This window comes from Sinohyriopsis cumingii, chromosome 2 (genome assembly GCF_028554795.1).
Source record: "Sinohyriopsis cumingii isolate HCF-2022 chromosome 2, ASM2855479v2, whole genome shotgun sequence".
Classification (NCBI taxonomy): Eukaryota; Metazoa; Mollusca; class Bivalvia; order Unionida; family Unionidae; genus Sinohyriopsis; species Sinohyriopsis cumingii.
In genome coordinates, this window is record NC_142962.1 from 40,589,249 (window position 1) to 40,610,602 (window position 21,354).

General features: G+C 35.1%; 1 protein-coding gene across 1 annotated transcript in view; it reads right to left on the reverse strand.

Annotated features, from left to right (window-relative positions):
- Nucleotides 1–21,354, reverse strand: part of LOC149804702 (dynein axonemal heavy chain 6-like) — a 393,112-nt gene that overhangs the window by 35,359 nt on the left and 336,399 nt on the right. The window contains exons 75-78 of the mRNA XM_089933221.1: nucleotides 20,132–20,167; nucleotides 17,913–18,015; nucleotides 12,649–12,876; nucleotides 7,330–7,527 (exon numbers count right to left, since the gene is read on the reverse strand). Of these exons, the coding sequence (XP_089789347.1) occupies nucleotides 7,330–7,527; nucleotides 12,649–12,876; nucleotides 17,913–18,015; nucleotides 20,132–20,167 (565 nt within the window). The remainder of the gene's footprint in view (nucleotides 1–7,329; nucleotides 7,528–12,648; nucleotides 12,877–17,912; nucleotides 18,016–20,131; nucleotides 20,168–21,354) is intronic.

Genomic DNA, 21,354 nt, shown 5'->3' on the forward strand with positions numbered 1-21,354 from the left:
TATGTAGACTCTTCTCACTTGTATATATTTTCAGGGCTCTTTCACTTGTATATGTGGACTCTTCTCACTTGTATATATTTACAGGGCCCCTTTCACTTGTATATGTGGACTCTTCTCACTTGTATATATTTTCAGGGCCTCTTTCACTTGTATATGTGGACTCTTCTCACTTGTATATATTTACAGGGCTCCTTTCACTTGTATATGTGGACTCTTCTCACCTGTATATACAAGTCACCAGAATGTGAAAAGAATCCCATATATATATTTTCACATACCAGTGGCCCTGTTTATTATTTCATCATTTACTATGAATAGTACATGCTTCTGCAAAACTACATTTATTAATATTTACATTAAATTTCTATTTTAAAAAATCCTGTATTAATTTCATACTAGCATTTCTGTCTGGGATAATGACTGTATTTTCGAATGCATTCTTTACACCTAAAATGACTAAGCTATTACTCCAGGTACCATTATCATGTTTTAAGGCAATACCTGCATTTTCATCACCATGAATTAGTAACTGGATTTATGTTAGATCATCATTCATTAGCACCTTGAAGTGACGTTGTACAGAAAATAACAAGAAATTCAATTCTGAATAAAAGAAATAAACTGTTTACTCTGAAGCATATTTAACTTTGAATAAAAAAATGGCCTACAAACTTGCTCACTCACATATACACAACATAATAAACCTAGGTTCTGTTTTTAAAATCTATTGGTCTGTGGAATACAGTAACCATTTTAACTTGTGCCTGATTGTGCTACTCCTGCTAGTCCATTGGAGGGCCTGAAGGTCACCTTTGCATTCACTTGACACTTGATGGTACTATTGCTTTAACTTTCCCAAATATCTTATTTAATTTTCTTGATCAATAAAAATTATATTTTGCCAGCATCTTCCCAAATCTAGGCTGTATTTGCTATGTTGCTCAATGTCAATATGGTGTTTGCAGTATGTAAAAAAAGGTTAAATTTTTCACCTTTCATGCTGACCTTCAAAAAGTAAAATTAAAGTAAACCTGGTGTTCTGAAATTTGGTTTCCTTGACTTTACTACCTTCACAGATGATACATCCTTCCCTGAATCACAGCTGTGTTTCAAAAGTTGCCTTCAACAATTAACTACACTTACATATTGCAAGCTCTATCATTTCAACTACCCAAATAATTGTTTTTTGCAAAACATTATCACTGATCATGAACAATCTTAATAAAAATGACTTTACATTCAGGTCAATAAATCCTAATACCTTTTGTTTCTCCAACACACATATCCAACTCACAAAACTTAAAATGGCTTGGGTTATTCCACTTTGTGTACCTTATCTATGCAAATTAGCATAATGGGCTCTCCCACAGCAGTATTCGTAGAATAGCACACTCATAATCACTGTAGCACTTGTCTGTTAATTAAGTAATCTGTGGAGTGCTGGTTATTTATCTCTGTCTTTAGTTGCCCCTATGACAATTAACCATATAAACTGAATAGAAGTGATAGCATTTTATGAGCAATAAGCGTGAAGCCATGAAAATCATGGCTGTTTGCTGATTATATAGGCCATAGGTTACAGGTATACATTGGTACATGTATCAAGAAAGGCGGAGCTATGCAAATCATGACTGTTTACTGTTGATACAAAATAGGAATTACAGGTAAATACCATGGTGTCAAGAAAGGTGGAGCCATGCAAATCATGACTGTTTACTGTTGATACAAAATAGGAATTACAGGTAAATACCATGGTGTCAAGAAAGTTGGAGTCATGCAAATCATGACTATTTACTGTTGATACAAAATAGGAATTACAGGTAAATACCATGGTGTCAAGAAAGGTGGAGCCATGCAAATCATGACTGTTTACTATTGATACAAAATAGGAATTACAGGTAAATACCATGGTGTCAAGAAAGGTGGAGCCATGCAAATCATGACTGTTTACTATTGATACAAAATAGGAATTACAGGTAAATACCATGGTGTCAAGAAAGGTGGAGCCATGCAAATCATGACTGTTTACTGTTGATACAAGATACTGGTTACAGGTATTTACCATGGTGTTAAGAAAGGTCTCTCTATCTTTTTCCTCATAAAACTGACTGGAAATCATGTGTTTATATACATCAATATGTCTGGGTGTTCAGAGTAAAAATACTATTTATCACGTCAAATGTCCTGATCTGGCAGTTCTGAGATGTGGAAAACAAATGCTGAATACAAGATGGAGCATGACTCTTTCTTCAACATCAAAGTCCCTCAAAACATAGTAAAATTTAATTGAATACCCAATAATATTTGGTAAATAATTCTGGATCAGTGATGGTTACTTCATAAGGCTTTCAAATGTCAATGCAAGGTCCTGACATGGTTTATTCTCATTACTTACATCTGCACTTTTAAATTAAATTATTACAGTGCATCCTGAAATGGAATCATATGCAGCAATGCTGTTTGCTTTGCTCCTGAAGAGTCTCAGCTAAACAAAACAAATAAAACAGACAAGTAGACAGTGAAGCTTTGCATTGCATTATGGGATATACATATATAGACACAACATATACATTCTGCATGCATCAGTAGTGTGTTGAACACAGTGATGAGCACTTACCTGTAAATGCACCTATATAAGCATACAACAATATCAGTTTTATGCACCCTTTTCTATGTAAAAAAGTAGCAAAAATTCTTATCATAACTTGCACAAAGGTTTTACACAATACTAGTATATGTCTACTCTTTAGTATATGTCTGCCCTGCTGTATATGGCTACCATGTAGTATCTATCAACCCTGTAGTATATGTCTGCCCTGTAGTATATGTCTACCCTGTAGTATGTGCCTGCCTTATAGTATATGTCTGCCCTGTAGTCTCTATCTACCCTGTAGTATATGTTTACCCAAAGTATCTATCTACCCTTTAGTATGCATCTACCCTGTAGTATATGTCTACCCTGTAGTATGTGCCTGCCTTATAGTATATGTCTGCCCTGTAGTCTCTATCTACCCTGTAGTATATGTTTACCCAAAGTATCTATCTACCCTTTAGTATGCATCTACCCTGTAGTATATGTCTATGCTGTAGTATATATCAACCCTGTAGTATGTATCTGCCCTGTAGTATATGTCTACCCTGTAGTATATATCTAACCTATAGTATATGTCTACCCTGTAGTATATGACTACCATGTAGTATCTATCCACACAGTAGTATATATCTAACCTGTAGTATATATCAACCCTGAAATATATGTCTGCCTTGTAGTATATGACTACCATTTAGCATCTATCTACCCTGTAGTATATGTCTGCCCTGTAGTATGTCTACCCTGTAGTATATGTCTACCCTGTAGTATTTATTTGCCCTGTAGTATATGTCTACCCTGTAGCATGTACCCTGTAGTATATGTCTACCCTGTAGTATTTATTTGCCCTGTAGTATATGTCTACCCTGTAGTATGTACCCTGTAGTATATGTCTGCCCTGTAGTATGTCTACCCTGTAGTATATGTCTACCCTGTAGTATTTATCTGCCCTGTAGTATATGTCTACCCTGTAGTATATGACTACCATGTAGTATCTATCTACCCTGTAGTATATGTCTGCCCTGTAGTATGTCTACCCTGTAGTATATGTCTACCCTGTAGTATTTATCTGCCCTGTAGTATATGTCTACCCTGTAGTATGTATGTACCTTGTAGTATATATCTACCCTGTAGTATGCATCTGCCCTGTAGTATATGTCTACCCTGTAGTATATGTCTACCCTGTACTATATGTCTACCCTGAAGCATATATCTACCCTGTAGCATATGTTTACCCTGCAGTATATGTCAGCCCTGTAGTATATGTCTACCCTGTAGTATATGTCTACCCTGTAGTATATGTCTACCCTGAAGTATATGTCTACCCTATAGTAAATATCTACTCTGAAGTATATATCTACCCTGTAGTATATGTCTACCCTGTAGTATATGTCTACCCTGTAGAACATGGCTACCATGTGAAGAAATATTATAATGGACAGTATGGCAAGTTATTTTTACAAGGGATAAATCTTGAGATTTAGTCTCAGTTTGACATCACAGAAATCAATCTCACTGAAATTCTTAGCCCCTAAGGTAAATGTGGCAGAGTTTGCATTATTTTGTAAACTTAAAAAAGAGGTAATGAATCAGTCATCATTTATTCAATTACAATCTTTCTGTTGTCTCCATTCTCAATGTACATGGCAAAAAAATCAATATTGATCATAGATAGCATCTGAAGTAAATGTTCCTTCATTACTGGAAAACCCATCTTTAGTACTGTTACATAAATTGAATAACAAATACATTATTTTAGCAGTTTCTTTACCATTACATGCACATGGACTCAAATAATGTTAAACAGTACCATATATCCATTTATATGTCATGAATTTAACAAACTACTGTCACTTATAAAGAGATAAAGACCGCTCTGGTGGCCTAGTGGTTAGAGCTCTGCCTCAGATGCATGAGGTTGTGGGTTCAATCCCCAGCTGAGTCATACCAAATACTTAAAAAAATGGTACTAACAGCTGCCTTACTTGGCGCTCAGCATTAAGAGGTTAGTGTTAGGACTGGTCAGCTTGGTGTCAGGATAAAGTGACTGGGTGGGACATCATGCTACATGTCTGCGACTAGATGCCCCAGTGCTAGGCATCCTTATAAAATGCCACACTGCAATCATCATAGCGATATGACTGAAAAATTGTTAAAGCTATATTAAAAATCCAAATCATACACACACACATACCAGTACAAAAACTGCTCAGGATATAATCCCCCATGAGCCATCATTAACATGCAGTGGCCACCCTCCCCCATGAGCCATCATTAACATGCAGTGGCCATCTTCCACCACAAGCCATCATTAATATGCAGTGGTTATCCTCCCCAATGAGCAATCATTAACATACTGAAGGTAATCAAGCTTACATGTTAAAAGTTACTTTTGCAGCTTCACTAGAAAATTGCATAAGAAATTAGTTTATTTTAGCAACTACAAATAATTATCTATGTTCCTATAAAATACTAAATATGAATAAATCAATATGATGCCATGATAGTCACTGATAATACCATGGCCATAAGACTGCCATGATACCATGACACTATCACAGATGTTATCATGGCCATTAGACTGTCATGATGCCATGACACTGTCACAGATGTTATCATGGCCATCAGACTGTTGTGATGCCTTGATAGTCACTAATAATATCATGGCCATAAGACTGTCATGCTACCATGACACTGTCACAGATGTTATTATGGCCATAAGACTGTCATAATGCCATGATATTGTAACTGATAATATCATGGCCATAAAGACTGTCATGATACCATGATACTGTCACTGATGTTATGGCCACAAGACACATGATGCCATGACACTGTCACTGATAATAGTATGGCCTTAAGACTGTCATGATGCCATGATATTGTCGCTGATGTTATCATGACCATGAGCCTGTCACGATACCATGATATTGTCACTGATGTTATCATGTCCATAAGACTATCATGATGCCATGTTATTGCCACTGATACTATCATGGCCATAAGACTGTTATGATGCCATGATATTGTCAATGATAATATCATAGCCATTAGACTATCATGATGCCATGATATTGTCACTGATAATATCATGGCCATTAGACTGTCATGATGCCATGATATTTTCACTGATGTTATCCTGGCCATTAGACTGTCATGATGCCATGATATTGTCACTGATAATATCATAGCCATTAGACTGTCATGATGCCATGATATTGTCACTGATGTTATCATGGCCATTAGACTGTCATGATGCCATGACACTGTCACAGATGTTATCATGGCCTTAAGACTGCAATGGCTACTGTTCATATACGATGTATTTATCAAGTAAAGTACCATGGCAAAAGATCACAAACATTTTGTTCAGCAAAATATCAAGCTTATGAAATGGTAATAAATCCAGGGCTTGACATTTGTATTCCCCTGCTTTGAAAGAAGCCTGGGGACATTTAATTGTTTAATGTGTGAACCCTAATATATCTGAAAGACCAGGCATCAATGTCTTACTGACTTAATACTTGACACATTCAGCTGAATGTCATTATACATATTTGGGTCAGTAACGAAAATCAACTCCAAGTTCAAACAGCTTTGGCATTCTTCAGCTTATATTGCTACCAACAAAGTAAAATGGCAGAATCTACTTTGTCTAGGCAATAGGCATCAGAGTAAGTACAGTATGACCAAAGCAATAAGACTCCAACCTGTGCAGCAGTGTTAGCATGGGATGCCATCTGTGCAAGATATTCTTGAAAATTAGCTTCCATATCCTCTAGCAATGCAAAAAAGAATGACAAGTCACTGAGTATTAATGACTGAAGCCCCAATCCTGACCCCAGGGGAATGCACACAAGTGGATTTTTCAGCCTTGAACTCAATGCAAGCTGGAGTGAAAGGCAACAATTGTTTTTCAGGCCACTGTCTGATAAGATGACAAGGTCACTTTCATATGTCATGTATTATTATGGATAGTTCAGACAGTATAAATCATATAAATACTACTTAGGGTATGTATGTATGTATGTATGTATGTATGTATGTATGCATGCATGCATGCATGTATGTATGTATGTATGTGTATGTATGCATGCATGTATATATATATATATATATATATATATATATATATATATATATATATATATATATATATATATATATATATATAGAGTGACATCAATATAATCAAATATATTAGAATTAGAATCAATTAAAAAATTGAAGCTGTGCCATTAAGAATTGTACATACTGTCTGGTTCTCAAAACCAGCACTCTAACTCATGACATCTCCCAAAAAACAATGGAACATGGCAAGGACTTGATATGCAGAAGAACTCACTCGCAAAGCAAGAAGAATTTAACACTAAGCCATATGCAAAAACACACTGGATTACAATTAAGAAATGATATGTATGTATGTATGTATGTTATGTATGTATGTATGTATGTATGTATGTATGTATGTATGTATGTTATGTATGTATGAATGAAATCATAATTACAAATTAATACACACACATCACAGTACCGGTAACTGTTAAGTCAACAAGCATTAAATTGAGGAACTAACACCCTAGAGTTTTAAAGTTGACAAGGAACTCATTTCAATTCAAGTATTCATTAGGGGTAAGTGACAAATGACAGATAATTATCAATAAACACATGACAAGAGAAAATACTATAACCCTATTATACCATTAATCATTAGTTTTCCATGACAGCATTTTTCATACCTTGTCAGGAGAATAGCTGTAGTCTTGTTCCAGGGCCTCTGTGCAAAAGAATTTACTCAAAAGTGTGTGCAGACATCGTCGATCCCACTCATCCGTGACACGGCCACCATAAGTGACTTCCCCAATTAAATATCGGAGTGCCATCCAAGGAATCTCACTATGTTCTGTTAGCAACATCTGTAACTGCTGAATGGACACCTGCCAAAGAAAAAAAAACATTTCTTGATTTTTATGTCATAGAAAATATGATAAAACCAATAATAAAGATATACACAAAACATTATAGTACTTACTCATTGTAAGGTATGTCAGTATAGCAAGGGGGCTTTTATAACACAGGTATGGTCATATACCATCTATACGGGTTTGTAGGTTGGGTAAAACTGCAAACATCAAAGATCCTGATCTGCCATAGCATAATGCACTAGCAGATCAGGGTCTATGTTGTTTGTTCTACTGATTACTCCTAACAAGCTGCACAGACCCTGACCTGCTTTTGCATATGTGAAGGCTGATTTGGGTATGTACAGTTTGCAGTTGGAGTCGACTTACAAGCAAGTACATACAGTATCTCACGTTGTACTGGTACTATATATAATAATCCCAGTACTGACATTATTATCTTCTCCTACAAACTGATCCAGATTCAATCTTCAGTTACTAAACCTCCATAAAAAGACAGGTCCTTCTGTGATATTCCTTTTCTAGAATGCACTGGAGTCAGATAGTCTTCCGAAATGATTAGCCAATCAAACCACAGCTTACATACAAATTTATAACTAAGGTGCATACACCTTCAAAAGGCAGATGCCATAATGGGGCTGTTTAATGAAATAAAGTAGATGTGTCTTTGTTTAAAATTCTATGGACAGTATTTATCCCAAAGCAAACTGTACATGCAAAACTGATGCTGATCTTATGAGCTAACATAACTGAAATATAATGGTAGGGATTACCATTTTATTTATAGCAACAAGAAATAACTACAGTAGAGCTTTTGCCGACGGGTGTAACACAAAGTGTCCCACTCACTACTATAAATAATGACATTGAAAGCTTAAAAATCAACTATTTTTTAGGTTTTATCAATATAAAGTTGCATGCCAAACTTGGTTGACATCCAGTAACCCTTGGTAATGTAATCTTGCAGACACCAAAGTCAGAAAGGTGAAAAATTGGTGAGCATAACTCCTGTAAATGAAGTCATGGAAAGATTGAAATCGGGAGGGGGGGAGGGTAGGGCAATCAATCAAGGGGCATAATTCCTGTAAATGAAGTCATGGAATGATAGAAATCAAAGGGGTGGGGGGTGGGGGGCCCAGTCAATCAAGGGGCATAACTCCTGTAAATGAAGTCATGGAATGATAGAAATCAAAGAGGGTGGGGACAGTCAATCAAGGGACATAACTGTTGTAAATGAAGTCATGGAATGCTGGAAAACAAGGGAGGACAGTTAATCAAGGGGCATAACTCCTGTGAATGAAGTCATGGAATTGCTGGAAATCAAAACTTTTCAAAGTTCAATAATGTACAGCTGCAAGTCAAATTTTGTTGAAAACCGACAATTCCCTGTAAAGTTACAAAAACCAACAATTACCTGTAAGGTAATAAAAACCAAATATTCCTTGTAAAGTTATAAAACCCAACAATTTCCTGTAAAGTTATAAAACCCAACAATTCGCTATAAAGTTATAAAACCCAACAATTCCTTGTAAAGTAATACAAACCAACAATTCCCTATAAAAGTTATAAAAACCAACAATTCCCTGTTAATTCCTTGTACAGTTAAGCTGCGAAAATCAAAGTCAGACAGCCTGGCAATGATGAGAAATGTTTAGCTAACATCACTGTTATAAAGAATACAACTTAAGAAAAACCAATTAGATTGTACACCGTTCCAGTGGCCTAGTGGTTAGAGCATCCACCTTGAAAGCAGGACACCATGGGTGCGAACCCCGGCCGAGTCATAACAAAGACTTACAAAAATGGTACTAACAGCTGCCTCGCTAGGCGCTCAGCATTAAGAGGTTAGTGTTAGGACTGGTCGGCTTGGTGTCAGGATAAAGTGACTGGGTGAGACATCATGCTACGTGTCTGCAGCATGATGCCCTAGTGCTGGACATCACTTTAACTGCCACACTGCAGACATTGTAGCAATATGACTGAAAAATTGTTAAAGCTACGTTAAAAACCCTAATCACACACACACACACACGCAATTAGATTGTACTGACCTAACTAAAACCTGTCTCTGTAGATTGTAATGTCTTTCTAATCTTAAACTGCACAAGACCTGTTACACACAAAAGATTGTGATAAATTTTGTTTGAAAGTTATCAGGGGCTATACTGTATTAGACATACAGTCATGGTTTATATAATATGCTTCAGGGCATCTGAAATATATTTGTTATATAGGCAGAAAAAAATCTATTCTGTAAAAAATCAGATGAAAATGGTTTATTTACAGGCTTGCCTAATCCAGATGTACTAATGATAAGGAGGTCCGAATTAAACTCTAAAATGTCCAGCAGCTCATTGTTCTCTCTTGTGACGAACTGCATCAACTGATTTTTAAGATGAAGGTGCTTAAGAAGGCACCAAGTCTCACTTGGTCTGTATGGTGAATAAATTAAACCACATGGACAGGAGTAGTGTTGCAGGAACCAGTAAAAGACATATGCTGAGATAACTCTGACATTAGAGAATCTAGTTCATGTAAGCATAGTACAGGGTTCAACTCCCATTCTGACTGCATACTTTTCATCCCAGTTGCACATGTGTTGTATCTCCAAAGTAAGGCATATAAATATAATGCATGGATCGATTTTGTTATATGCATTTCTACACTGCTATGAACAATCGCATCGCAAAAATGAGGATAAACTCCCCTGACCTTTACTTAATCCCCGTAAAAATGGCTGCTCATACTGTTCTAAATATTTTTTTTTTTTTTAAACATAGGCTGGCTCCCAATGTGTGTATTTTTTTAGCTATGCCTATAGTGTTTCATAATTTTGTTGTAAACTAGACTAAAGTATATGCAGAGTGTTTCCTAGTCTGGTTCCCTGCTTCGTATGCTCCCTGCATTGTTCTCCACTATTTGTATAGGGGTGAGCAACACAGGAAGCATAAAAAGCAGGGAACCAGACTAATTATTCCTGTACTTAGCCTGCTTCCTGGCCTTATTGCAGGACCCGGCATCCCTATCAATGACTGTATCACGAGAACAGACGGACACCACTGACCTATATGTAATCAATTGTTACAATGACCGCTTGATTAGTAATGATTGTTCTGATAAAAAACAAACATAAGAGGAATATTTAAAAAAAAAGGATTGTTTCTACTGGTGATAGATGCTACAGTCCATAAACCAGGCTAATGTACATGTCACGAATTGCATTGTATAGTGCCAGAATTGACGTAATGGTCGCGTATATTGTTTTTTCTATAGGGTTAATTCTTATTGCCGGGGTCGTCTGTTAAACCAGCAAAAGAGATTCATTTGTGGGATTCGATTGATAGTGTTCAAGACTTGTGATGTTTGTTGTATTTCCCCCTGATGTTAAGTGATTCCATCACAATCACAAAACTGTCACCTATTCAAGTTGGTGTGACCGGGTTACACACTTTGCTTATAGAGTTAATTCCTGTATGTCATTTTTGAATGAAGCCACTGACTTTCATTTCTGAGTAAATGGTTCTGTTTCTGGATGAGATAATTGTTTCTTTTTATTTCATTAATTGTTAGATATGCAATGCACATGTAAAGATTTTTCATATTTTACCACAGCCAAGTCAAAAGCATCTTTACGTTCTATATTATGATTGAGCACTGATAATTTTAACACCTAGAACCTTAATAACAAGGGACAAACCTCCAACTAAAAAGAGACAAATTTTTAGGCTGAAGAAAATAATTATTGTAACTGAAAGAAGTGAAAAAAAGCAGACCACTCGCAAAAAAGCAGTTTAAACGTCGGTAAAACAAATTTAGGTTGTTGTAAAGGAAAACAAGTAATTCAAAAACGATTTCATATGCTAAAATATGCGATCTTTAAATGTAAATGTGATTTCATGTTTAATGATAGAAGTATATCTTTATTGCTATATAATTTTGTTTTTAGATGAATGCATACAATATTTTAGCAAGAACTATTAATAAAGACTAGAATATATGTACAGTGATTGTGGTTATTTTTCTTGAAATTGTTCTGAAACTGGACCTTGGAAAATGGTCTTTATCTACAAATCTGCTATGAGAGACCACCTGTCTTGAGAGGCCGCTTTTTGTTGGCAGAAGGGGAAGTCTCTCATAACAGGTTTTACTGTACCTCCAATGTATGGCCAATAAAAATAATTACTTCCAAAGTAAGACCCATAAATATAATTACCTCCAATGTAAGACCTATAAATATAATTACTTCCAAAGTAAGACCCATAGATATAATTAATTTCAAAGTATGACCCATAAAAATAATTACCTCCAAAGTAAGACCTATAAATATAATTACTTCTAAAGTAAGACCCATAAATATAATTACTTCCAAAGTAAGACCTATAAATATAATTACTTCCAAAGTAAGACCCATAAATATAATTACTTCCAAAGCAAGACCCATAAAAATAATTACCTCCAAAGTAAGACCCATAAATACAATTACTTCCAAAGAAAGGCCCATAATATAATTACTTCCAAAGTAAGACCCATAAATATAATTACCTCCAAAGTAGACCTAAAAATATAATTACTTCCAAAGTAAGACCCATAAATATAATTAATTTCAAAGTATGACCCATAAAAATAATTACCTCCAAAGTAAGACCTATAAATATAATTACTTCTAAAGTAAGACCCATACATATAATTACTTCCAAAGTAAGACCTATAAATATAATTACTTCCAAAGTAAGACCCATAAATTACTTCCAAAGTAAGACCCATAAAAATAATTACCTCCAAAGTAAGACCCATAAATACAATTACTTCCAAAGTAAGACCTATAAATATAATTACTTCCAAAGTAAGACCTATAAATATAATTACTTCTAAAGTAAGACCTATAAATATAATTACTTCCAAAGTAAGACCTATAAATATAATTACTTCCAAAGTAAGACCCAAAAATATAATTACTTCCAAAGTAAGACCCATAAAAATAATTACCTCCAAAGTAAGACCCATAAATACAACTACCTCCAAAGTAAGACCCATAAATACAATTACTTCCAAAGTAAGACCCATAAATATAATTGCTTCCAAAGTAAGACCCATAAATATAATTACCTCCAAAGTAAGACCCATAAAAATAATTACCTCCAGATCTGAATCATTAAACTCATAGGCAATATTCCATCCTAAGGCTCCATACTTCTTCCTCTCATGAATGACACTATTGAAAAGACAGAGTCCAAAGAGAAGCTTATTCCATGTTGTTCCCTTGGCTCCTTCCTCATATAGTTTTTCTGTCACAACACCTGTGCCACCACGGCCAAAGCAACGAATCATGTTGGACTTCAATCCCTGGGGTGGCTCAATAGTCATCTGAAAATTAATACTGGCAATTATACTTCCTTGTAGGAACAATTCCAAAAGTCAATGCCATCAGGAGTCAGATGATGCCTTTTTATTGCTAAGACCTCAAAATTCAAGTTACTAACTAGAAAGATAAAAGTCTTATACAGTCAACATAATCTTTATTTACCTTGAAGTGGGTTTGACTCTCTGCATACCCATACTTTGATTGCAACATAAATGTATTTTGACAACAGCAAGTACACTTGTAATTGTCAGATATATATATAATTAGCAACCAAGCTCTTAAGAGTGAGTTATATTGGAGACTTCATACATTTATTACAAGCATACAAATACATGTACAGTGAAACATAGCTTAGCAAACATCTCAATATAACAGACACCTGTTCACAAGCACATTTTGGGATCATCAACTGATATCTTTCAATAAATCCTTTATAGAGCAGATACCTGTCTAATGTGAATAGCAGATACAGTAGTGTCTTTAGCCCAATACAGCTGCACATAACAGACATCAAGACCTATAATGTGCATGGATTTACTTCCCTAACTGCCTGCTACATGCACTATCAATTATTAAATTACATGTCTGCTAATTACTTATTTTATAACTGACATGAATCTTGTTTCAAACAGATCAAAAAGTGTATAGTGATGGGAACCCTACTGATAACAAAATGGTGGCTGTAAATATCTTGTAAATTCAAAATGGTTCCCATGTTACTATGGTAGACTATGATCTGTATCAAATTCAGGATGATATGAATAATTGTTGTTGTTGTATGATTGAACACCATTTTTCAGCACAGGATAGGCTATACATGGTGGCCAGTATAAATGGTGGAGGAAGAGCCTGGGAAAATCCTGGAAAGAACCACAGACCCATGAGAAGCTACTGGCAAGCTTTCTCACATACCCACATTAGCTGAATTTGAGACTTGAACCTACACAGACAGAGGTGAGATGGCAATGATCCATAATGGTGAGCGCTTTTGACCACTCAGCCACTCAGGGCCCCAATATTAATAGTCTTCTCAATTAAAATACATATCAAGGTATGGCATATAATACTGACTTCATTGATAAAAGTGTATTTAATGGTCAGTAATGCATACATGCCTGAATACTTTCAGTTCATTTTGCTAAGCATTACAAGTCCAATTTCTTTTATGTTACTGGAATCTTTCCTTTATCAATATTTTTGTAGGTTACAAATACAAGATACAGTAAAACCTGTCCTCAGCGACATCTGCACTTAGTGACCACCTGTCATTTACAGCCACAATTATCATGCACTGATTCATTTTATTATATAAATGCACCATCCAAATTGACCACTTACAGACTGTGACTAGTGATCACAAGTTTCAGACCAAATATGCATTTCAACACTGCTGTGAATGTATCAAAGATAAACACCACTGACCTTTATTCAGTCCCCTGTAACCATGACAATATCTGTATAATACAGGGCAGAATGCAAAATTGAGTTTTGCATCCACTTAGGAAGGTCTGCAGGCAAATTGCAGATTGTTCTAAACGTTACACTGCCATGAATGACTACAGTCCATAAACCAGACTAAAGTACACGTAACTAATACAGCTTATACTGTTATGTCAATGATGACAATTTTACATTTAAATTTTGCAAATCACTGATGATGACACTTCCAAGTTTTGGAATCAAATAATGTGCTGACCTTGGACCTTGATTCGAAATTTAAATTTTAAAATTACTTCTAGATGACCAGGATTAAATGGTCAAGCAGATGCAGGATTAGCAAAAATTGGATATCCTCTAGTCCTGATGCTGTGAATTTAAACTTGACCTATTCCTGCTGCATAGTAATTCCAACCTGTGCTTTTTATGATGCATGTCAATTTCAGCCAGAGCATGTCTTAATTAACCTAGATTTGCCTCTAGTATAATTTCCAACTGAGACTATGCTGTCCATAACAAACTGACTGTGTGCATCAATGATCAACATCTCCTAGACTACTCTTTACGCCAAAGATACCGCTTCCACTACATAGTCAATTTAACCTCGGGAGACCTAACAGGTCATTCACGTCAAACTTAGGTGGGCGAAACTGAATCATGGTAAAAAATTTATCTTTGAAGTTTATAACAGAGGAAGAGGAATTAATGATGACCTGATTGGATTAACTTTTGATTAAAATTTGATCAGCATTTGTTTGATTGCCCATGAACATACATACCTTTCTACTGGCAGTAGGATAAAATACCATTTTAAATGCCATTTACAGCACACAGCATATTATTGTTGAGATCTACCATTTTTGAAAACTAAATCATTATTATTATGATTATTATTATTATTATTATTATTATTATTATCTTAACACAAAAACAAATTGGTATTTTTGTGCGTTCTATCCACACATTACAGAAACCAGTGGGAACAAGACATGTTATAACAGCCAATGATGCATGGCTGAGTAATCAGATAATGAAAGCTAACATGTGTACACAACAAGCTGATTACTCTGTTGTTTTACATGTATTATGAAAAGTTTATGGAGAGTTGCTGAATGTTTTATGAGGTGGTACATAGGGGCTTTCAAGGCTTTTAATAAAAACTGACTGACCATTGGTGGATGTGAGATAAAACAAAGAGAGACCACCCAGAAATGACTTTTTTGTAGAAACACTTGAGCAGGTATTTTGAATTTTGTATTATTTAACTGTCATTGCATTGCTCCATATATTTTCAGTGGAATATTTAAGGACAGTTGATACATCTTGTACATGTAGCTCAATTCACATCAAAATGCCAAAACAAAAGCTTTCTACCTATGCTAAAAAAACACAAAGAAATATAAAACTTGGGAATACATCTCATGTGCAACCCAGAAACTTTCTTCTCAGGCTAAACTTAGCTTGGAGAAGTACTGGAGTGCAGTCAGCAAGCTTAAAAACAAAGCCATAAGTATAATGAAAGGTATAATGAAGTTTGAACTTTCTTGCTGGTTGAACATGGTTGTTTTGTCATTGTCACCTATTTGCTAACACAAAGAAGACATTCTCCAATCTTCACAAAATAAAGTGATTCATGGGGAAATCTGGACAAGAAAACTATTGAGAGCCTGTTAGGTATGAAACTTAATAATCACAATGTGATTAGTGGTCACCAGTCAGTGACCTTTTGAAATATACACCTCTTCCTTTTTCATTGAATAAATCACACACTGGCTAAGTTTGTCATGCATTATTATGGAAAGTTCAGACAGTATAAATCATATAAATACTACTTAGGTTATACAAGTATGTATATATATATATATATATATATATATATATATATATATATATATATATATATATATATATATATATATATATATATATATATATACACATACATACATACATCAATATAATCAAACATGTTTAATTCACAATGGCTCAAAGTAGTGTACTTTCCTTTCTGTCTCATTCTCAGAAACAACCTGCCAGTGATTATCATTCTTATCTTCAGACTTCAAAGAACAGAATGTTAGTAACAATTTTGAGAGTAAGGAAAATAAATCATCTAAAGTTGTCAGAAATTAAGCCCAGACCTGCCGACACTGACGAGTCTGTCTCAGTAAGGCAGCTGATTATATTCTCCATAAGGTGTAAAAAATAATAACTGCTATTGTAAAGCTGGAAAACATAATTAAACATTGGACACATCGACAATAAACATTATGTTCAACTGAAAAGTTTGTAAAGTACACACAGACTTTATTTACCCCTAGTACAGTTGCACAAACTCTAGTTCCAAACCCTATGCAGCTCAATGGCTTGTTGAAATCTCTCAACTTGACATAATTCTTGGAAATTCTTTTCCATTTCACATGATGATGGCAATCATATCTTCTGCAATGAGTCATACTCAAATCGGCATGTGATGTCCAATAAACGTAAGGGTGTCCTTTCCAGCTTTTATTCACAAGAATCTGAATACTACTTTTTATTCTTCTGTGTTGATTATTAACACTTTTCTAGAAGCTTATTTTTGTTTTCATCTTAAACATGCATTGCTTTCTGGGTGCCAATTTAAAAAATTCTATAATCAACAGTTTGATCATGCAGAATTTTCGGATGAACAAACAGGTGCAGTTTAAAGCATATGGGGTGCAGCTGTAAAGTTAGTCTGGTTCACTGACTAATTTCACTAATTCTAAGATGGAACTCGGATCCAAATAAAACACGGATGAAGCAACTATCTGGATTTTGTGGCAATGATCATTTTCCCATAGTTTTTGCTAGTATGCCGTAAATCCATTATTTAAGGGTAATTTCCTTAAGACTTATGGCAAAATCATAAGAGTTGGCAGGTCTGTAAGCTTCTTGACAAGCAACCCCAGCTGTGAGATCACAACTCAAAACAAACGACTCTTGAGTTTTTCATTTTGACTTTTGAGACATTGGCATAAAGGATCAAATGGCTCCTCAGTTTTGAAATCTATTGTGAACCCTGCCATGTTCATGAATCAACATCTTCTCAGTACAATCCCCATTCAACTATTAACTTATCATGCATTTCATTGTTAAGTTTCACCACTGCTGGATTCTGACATTCTCAGTGTTGGATTTTTATTCTTAGTGATTGTAATAATACAGTGAATTATTTTTAGAAGGAATCATTTTATTCTCAAGAACTACTACTTTTTTCACACTCAGTCCCATCTACATAAGCTGTCAAGTACACTCAAAATATTGGCCCTTTAGTTAATGAACACCTGTCTATAAGGGAAAATTTGTCATGTTCCTGGATTACCCTTTATATACAGATTTCACTGCACTCAGCAGTTTCTTGAATGTTGTTTTTTTATGGATAAATAAATGTATACAGCAAATTGTGTTTTTGCCATTTAACTGACTATAATTTTTTTTATTAAAACAACTTACACACAAACTTTACTCTAAGATAATAATATAGATACTAAGGTGACTGTATTAGATCTCTGTAATTTTTTAATATTAGACTTAGAAATCCACAGTATAGGAAAATAATCCATGGCATATTCCATACCTTCATTCCTGTTTGCAGAATAGATATAGGGAAACATGGATCTGGCTTAGAACTGAGCCACAGACGGAACTGGGGATCAATCTCATCATTAGGCCTATTCAAACTGAAAGTACAAAGAAAAACACAATTTCTTTTCAGTCTTTCAAGAGCTATGTCAGTTTTCTATGGTTTCTTGGATCATACAATTTAGAGGAATCAATTAGATAAGTAAATAGAGCAAGATAAAGCTCAAATATCTTAAAAATCATGATAATTGCAGCAACTTGTCCTGAAACTTTAGCCATGATAATTACAACTTGTCTGGAATATTTAGCCATAATTACAGCAACCTGTCCTCAAATTTTAGCCATGACAATTACAGCAACTTGTCCTGAAACTTTAGCCAAGAGGATAAACTTGTGCCAAGGGATGCTGACACAGAATCTGAAGCCAATGTTAAAATGAGTAAAATTGTCATATTTTAAGAATTGTTCAATTTAAAGAGAAACATGATGAGTTTACAAATAAGAAAATGTGAAGAAAGAAAGTAAATGTTTGAAGATCACGGAAAATGGTATGTTTTCTACACATCAGTAGAGAGAGAGAGAGAGAGAGAGAGAGAGGATGACAGAAAGAGTACATATGTTGATTAGATAAATAATACATTGTGGAGACTGTTGTTTAGCAGTGTTTCCCTTTACTCTCATTTGTACTTCAGAGACCTCCAAATTTTTAATTTGACCCCCATTTTTGATAACAAAGTTTGTTTTTAACTCAGTCTGACCCCAGTTTTGACACCAAGGTGAACTTTCACTCTCAGTCTTGTACCCCTAGGGGATACACTGGTTCAGCCACAAATAAATGAAATTAATAAATTATTATTAATTTAATATACTGTTATATTAATTTAATATACTGTTAAATACTGGCTAGACAAAAATATAACATTTTCATCTCATGCACAATATTGCTTACCCCAAAACCAATTACAAAGACCCTGCTGTTTAATGTCCCCAAAACCAATTACCATGACCCTGCTGTTTAATGTCTCCAAAACCAATTACCACAAGCCTGCTGTTTTATGTCCCCAAAACCAATTACCAAGACCCTGCTGTTTAATGTCTCCAAAACCAATTACCAAGATCCTGCTGTTTTATGTCCCCAAACCAATAACCAGGACCCTGCTGTTTAATGTCTCCAAAACCAATTACCAAGACCCTGCTGTTTTATGTCCCCAAACCAATAACCAAGACCCTGCTGTTTAATGTCTCCAAAACCAATTACCAAGACCCTGCTGTTTTATGTCCCCAAACCAATAACCAAGACCCTGCTGTTTAATGTCTCCAAAACCAATAACAAAGACCCTGCTGTTTTATGTCTCCAAAACCAATTACCAGGACCCTGCTGTTTTATGTCTCCAAAACTGATAACCAAGACTCTGCTGTTTTATGTCCCCAAAACCAATTACCAAGACCCTGCTGTTTTATGTCCCCAAACCAATAACCAAGACCCTGCTGTTTTACGTCCCCAAACCAATAACCAAGACCCTGCTGTTTTATGTCTCCAAAACCAATTACCATGACCCTGCTTTTTATGTCCCCAAACCAATAACCATGACCCTGCTGTTTTATGTCCCCAAAACCAATAACCAAGACCCTGCTGTTTTATGTCTCCAAAACCAATTACCAGGACCCTGCTGTTTTATGTCTCCAAAACTGATCACCAAGACCCTACTGTTTTATGTCTCCAAAACCAATTACCATGACCCTGCTGTTTTATGTTCCCCAAACCAATAACCAGGACCCTGCTGTTTTATGTTCCCCAAACCAATAACCAAGACCCTGCTGTTTTATGTCTCCAAAACCAATAACCAGGACCCTGCTGTTTAATGTCCAATCCAACAGAAAGAGAACAGGAAAGGAATAGGAAAGTTATGTACCAAATATCCATGTTGAAATTTACACCAAATACCAGTATTAAAATGTATACCAAATATCCATGTTGAAATTTACACCAAACACCAGTGTTAAAATGTATACCAAATATCCATGTTGAAATTTATACCAAATACCAGTGTTGAAATTTACACCAAATACCAGTGCTTTAAAAGTGCTGTACAAAACTAACAGAAGTTTGGTTTGTAATAATAACAATGAATATACTGGTGAAAAAAATTGCCTTGATCAATGACATTTTGTGAACCATATCCAGTGCAGATGATATGGAGTTTATATACTTACATTCCTGGATACCAGTCGAATTCAGAACTTTGAATTCTGAATTTATATAACAGTTACTTTGAGATTATTATATAAGAATGGAAGAATTTTTACCTACAAATTTGTAATATTTAGCAAGAGGCTTAAGCAGGATTGAGATCAGTCACCTGGTCAATATTTGCCTAACAGCCAAATGCATTAACTGTTGGTCAAGAACCCCGGGTCTGTGGGATTCTTTCCATAAACATTTCTGCTGTTGATTGCATATGTTATGAAAATAGTTGTTACAAGAGTACTCTGTGTTTTCTTTGTGCATTTTCTTCCATATCTGATGGCACATGAGCATAATTTGTCTAGTACTTATTTCTGTCAAAATTGGTCTAATTCTATTGAGCAGCTTTTTTTAAATAGGTAAAGTTGTTTAAATGTTTTCTGTTTTAAATAGTGGTTGCCATATCTGATGGCAGATAAACACCATTCCGTAAAAATAAAAGTCTTTCCTAGTATGATGGTTTTGGTAAAATTTGCATAAAGTCTTCTGAGTGCGTTTTTGAGTTGTTTAGCAGCTTTTCTATTTTTAGTAATGGGGCAATATTTAATGACAGATTGACATCATCGATATAAATCTGAAGGCCTTTAATTCCAGGATGCTCTCCACTAAATTTGGTTGAAATTGGTGCAATAGTTTATAAGAAAGCCAAAATAGCAAACATTGATGGATGATAGATGTATAATACATGCTAGAAAAGCAAAAAAAACATTTTTGTGTTTAAAAAAATTTCCTATAAGATATACTGTACTCTGTTCATTTTTCCCTTTATGATTCTTGTCAAGATATTCCCAATCAAAGGAAGTCAATCTTCGTCAACTTTGGACATTTATGATTTGGATCATTTTTAATATGTTGTTGTTGTTGTTGTTGTATGGTTTAACGCCATTTTTCAGCACAAGATAGGCTATACATGGCAACCAGTATAATTGGTGGAGGAAGAACCCTGGAAAACCCCGGGAAGAACCACCGACCCATGAGAAGCTACTGGCAGGCTTTCTCACGTATCCACGTTAGCCGAGTCTGAGACTCGAACTCAAGTAGACAGAGGTGAGATGGCAGTGATCCGTAACGGTGAGCGCTTTAGACTACTTGGCCATTTGGGTCTTTTTTAATATGTTGTATACATTAAACAAGTATCAAAGACACTTTAATTAACTTGATTTTACTGACTATAAAAGTGACAAATCTTTAT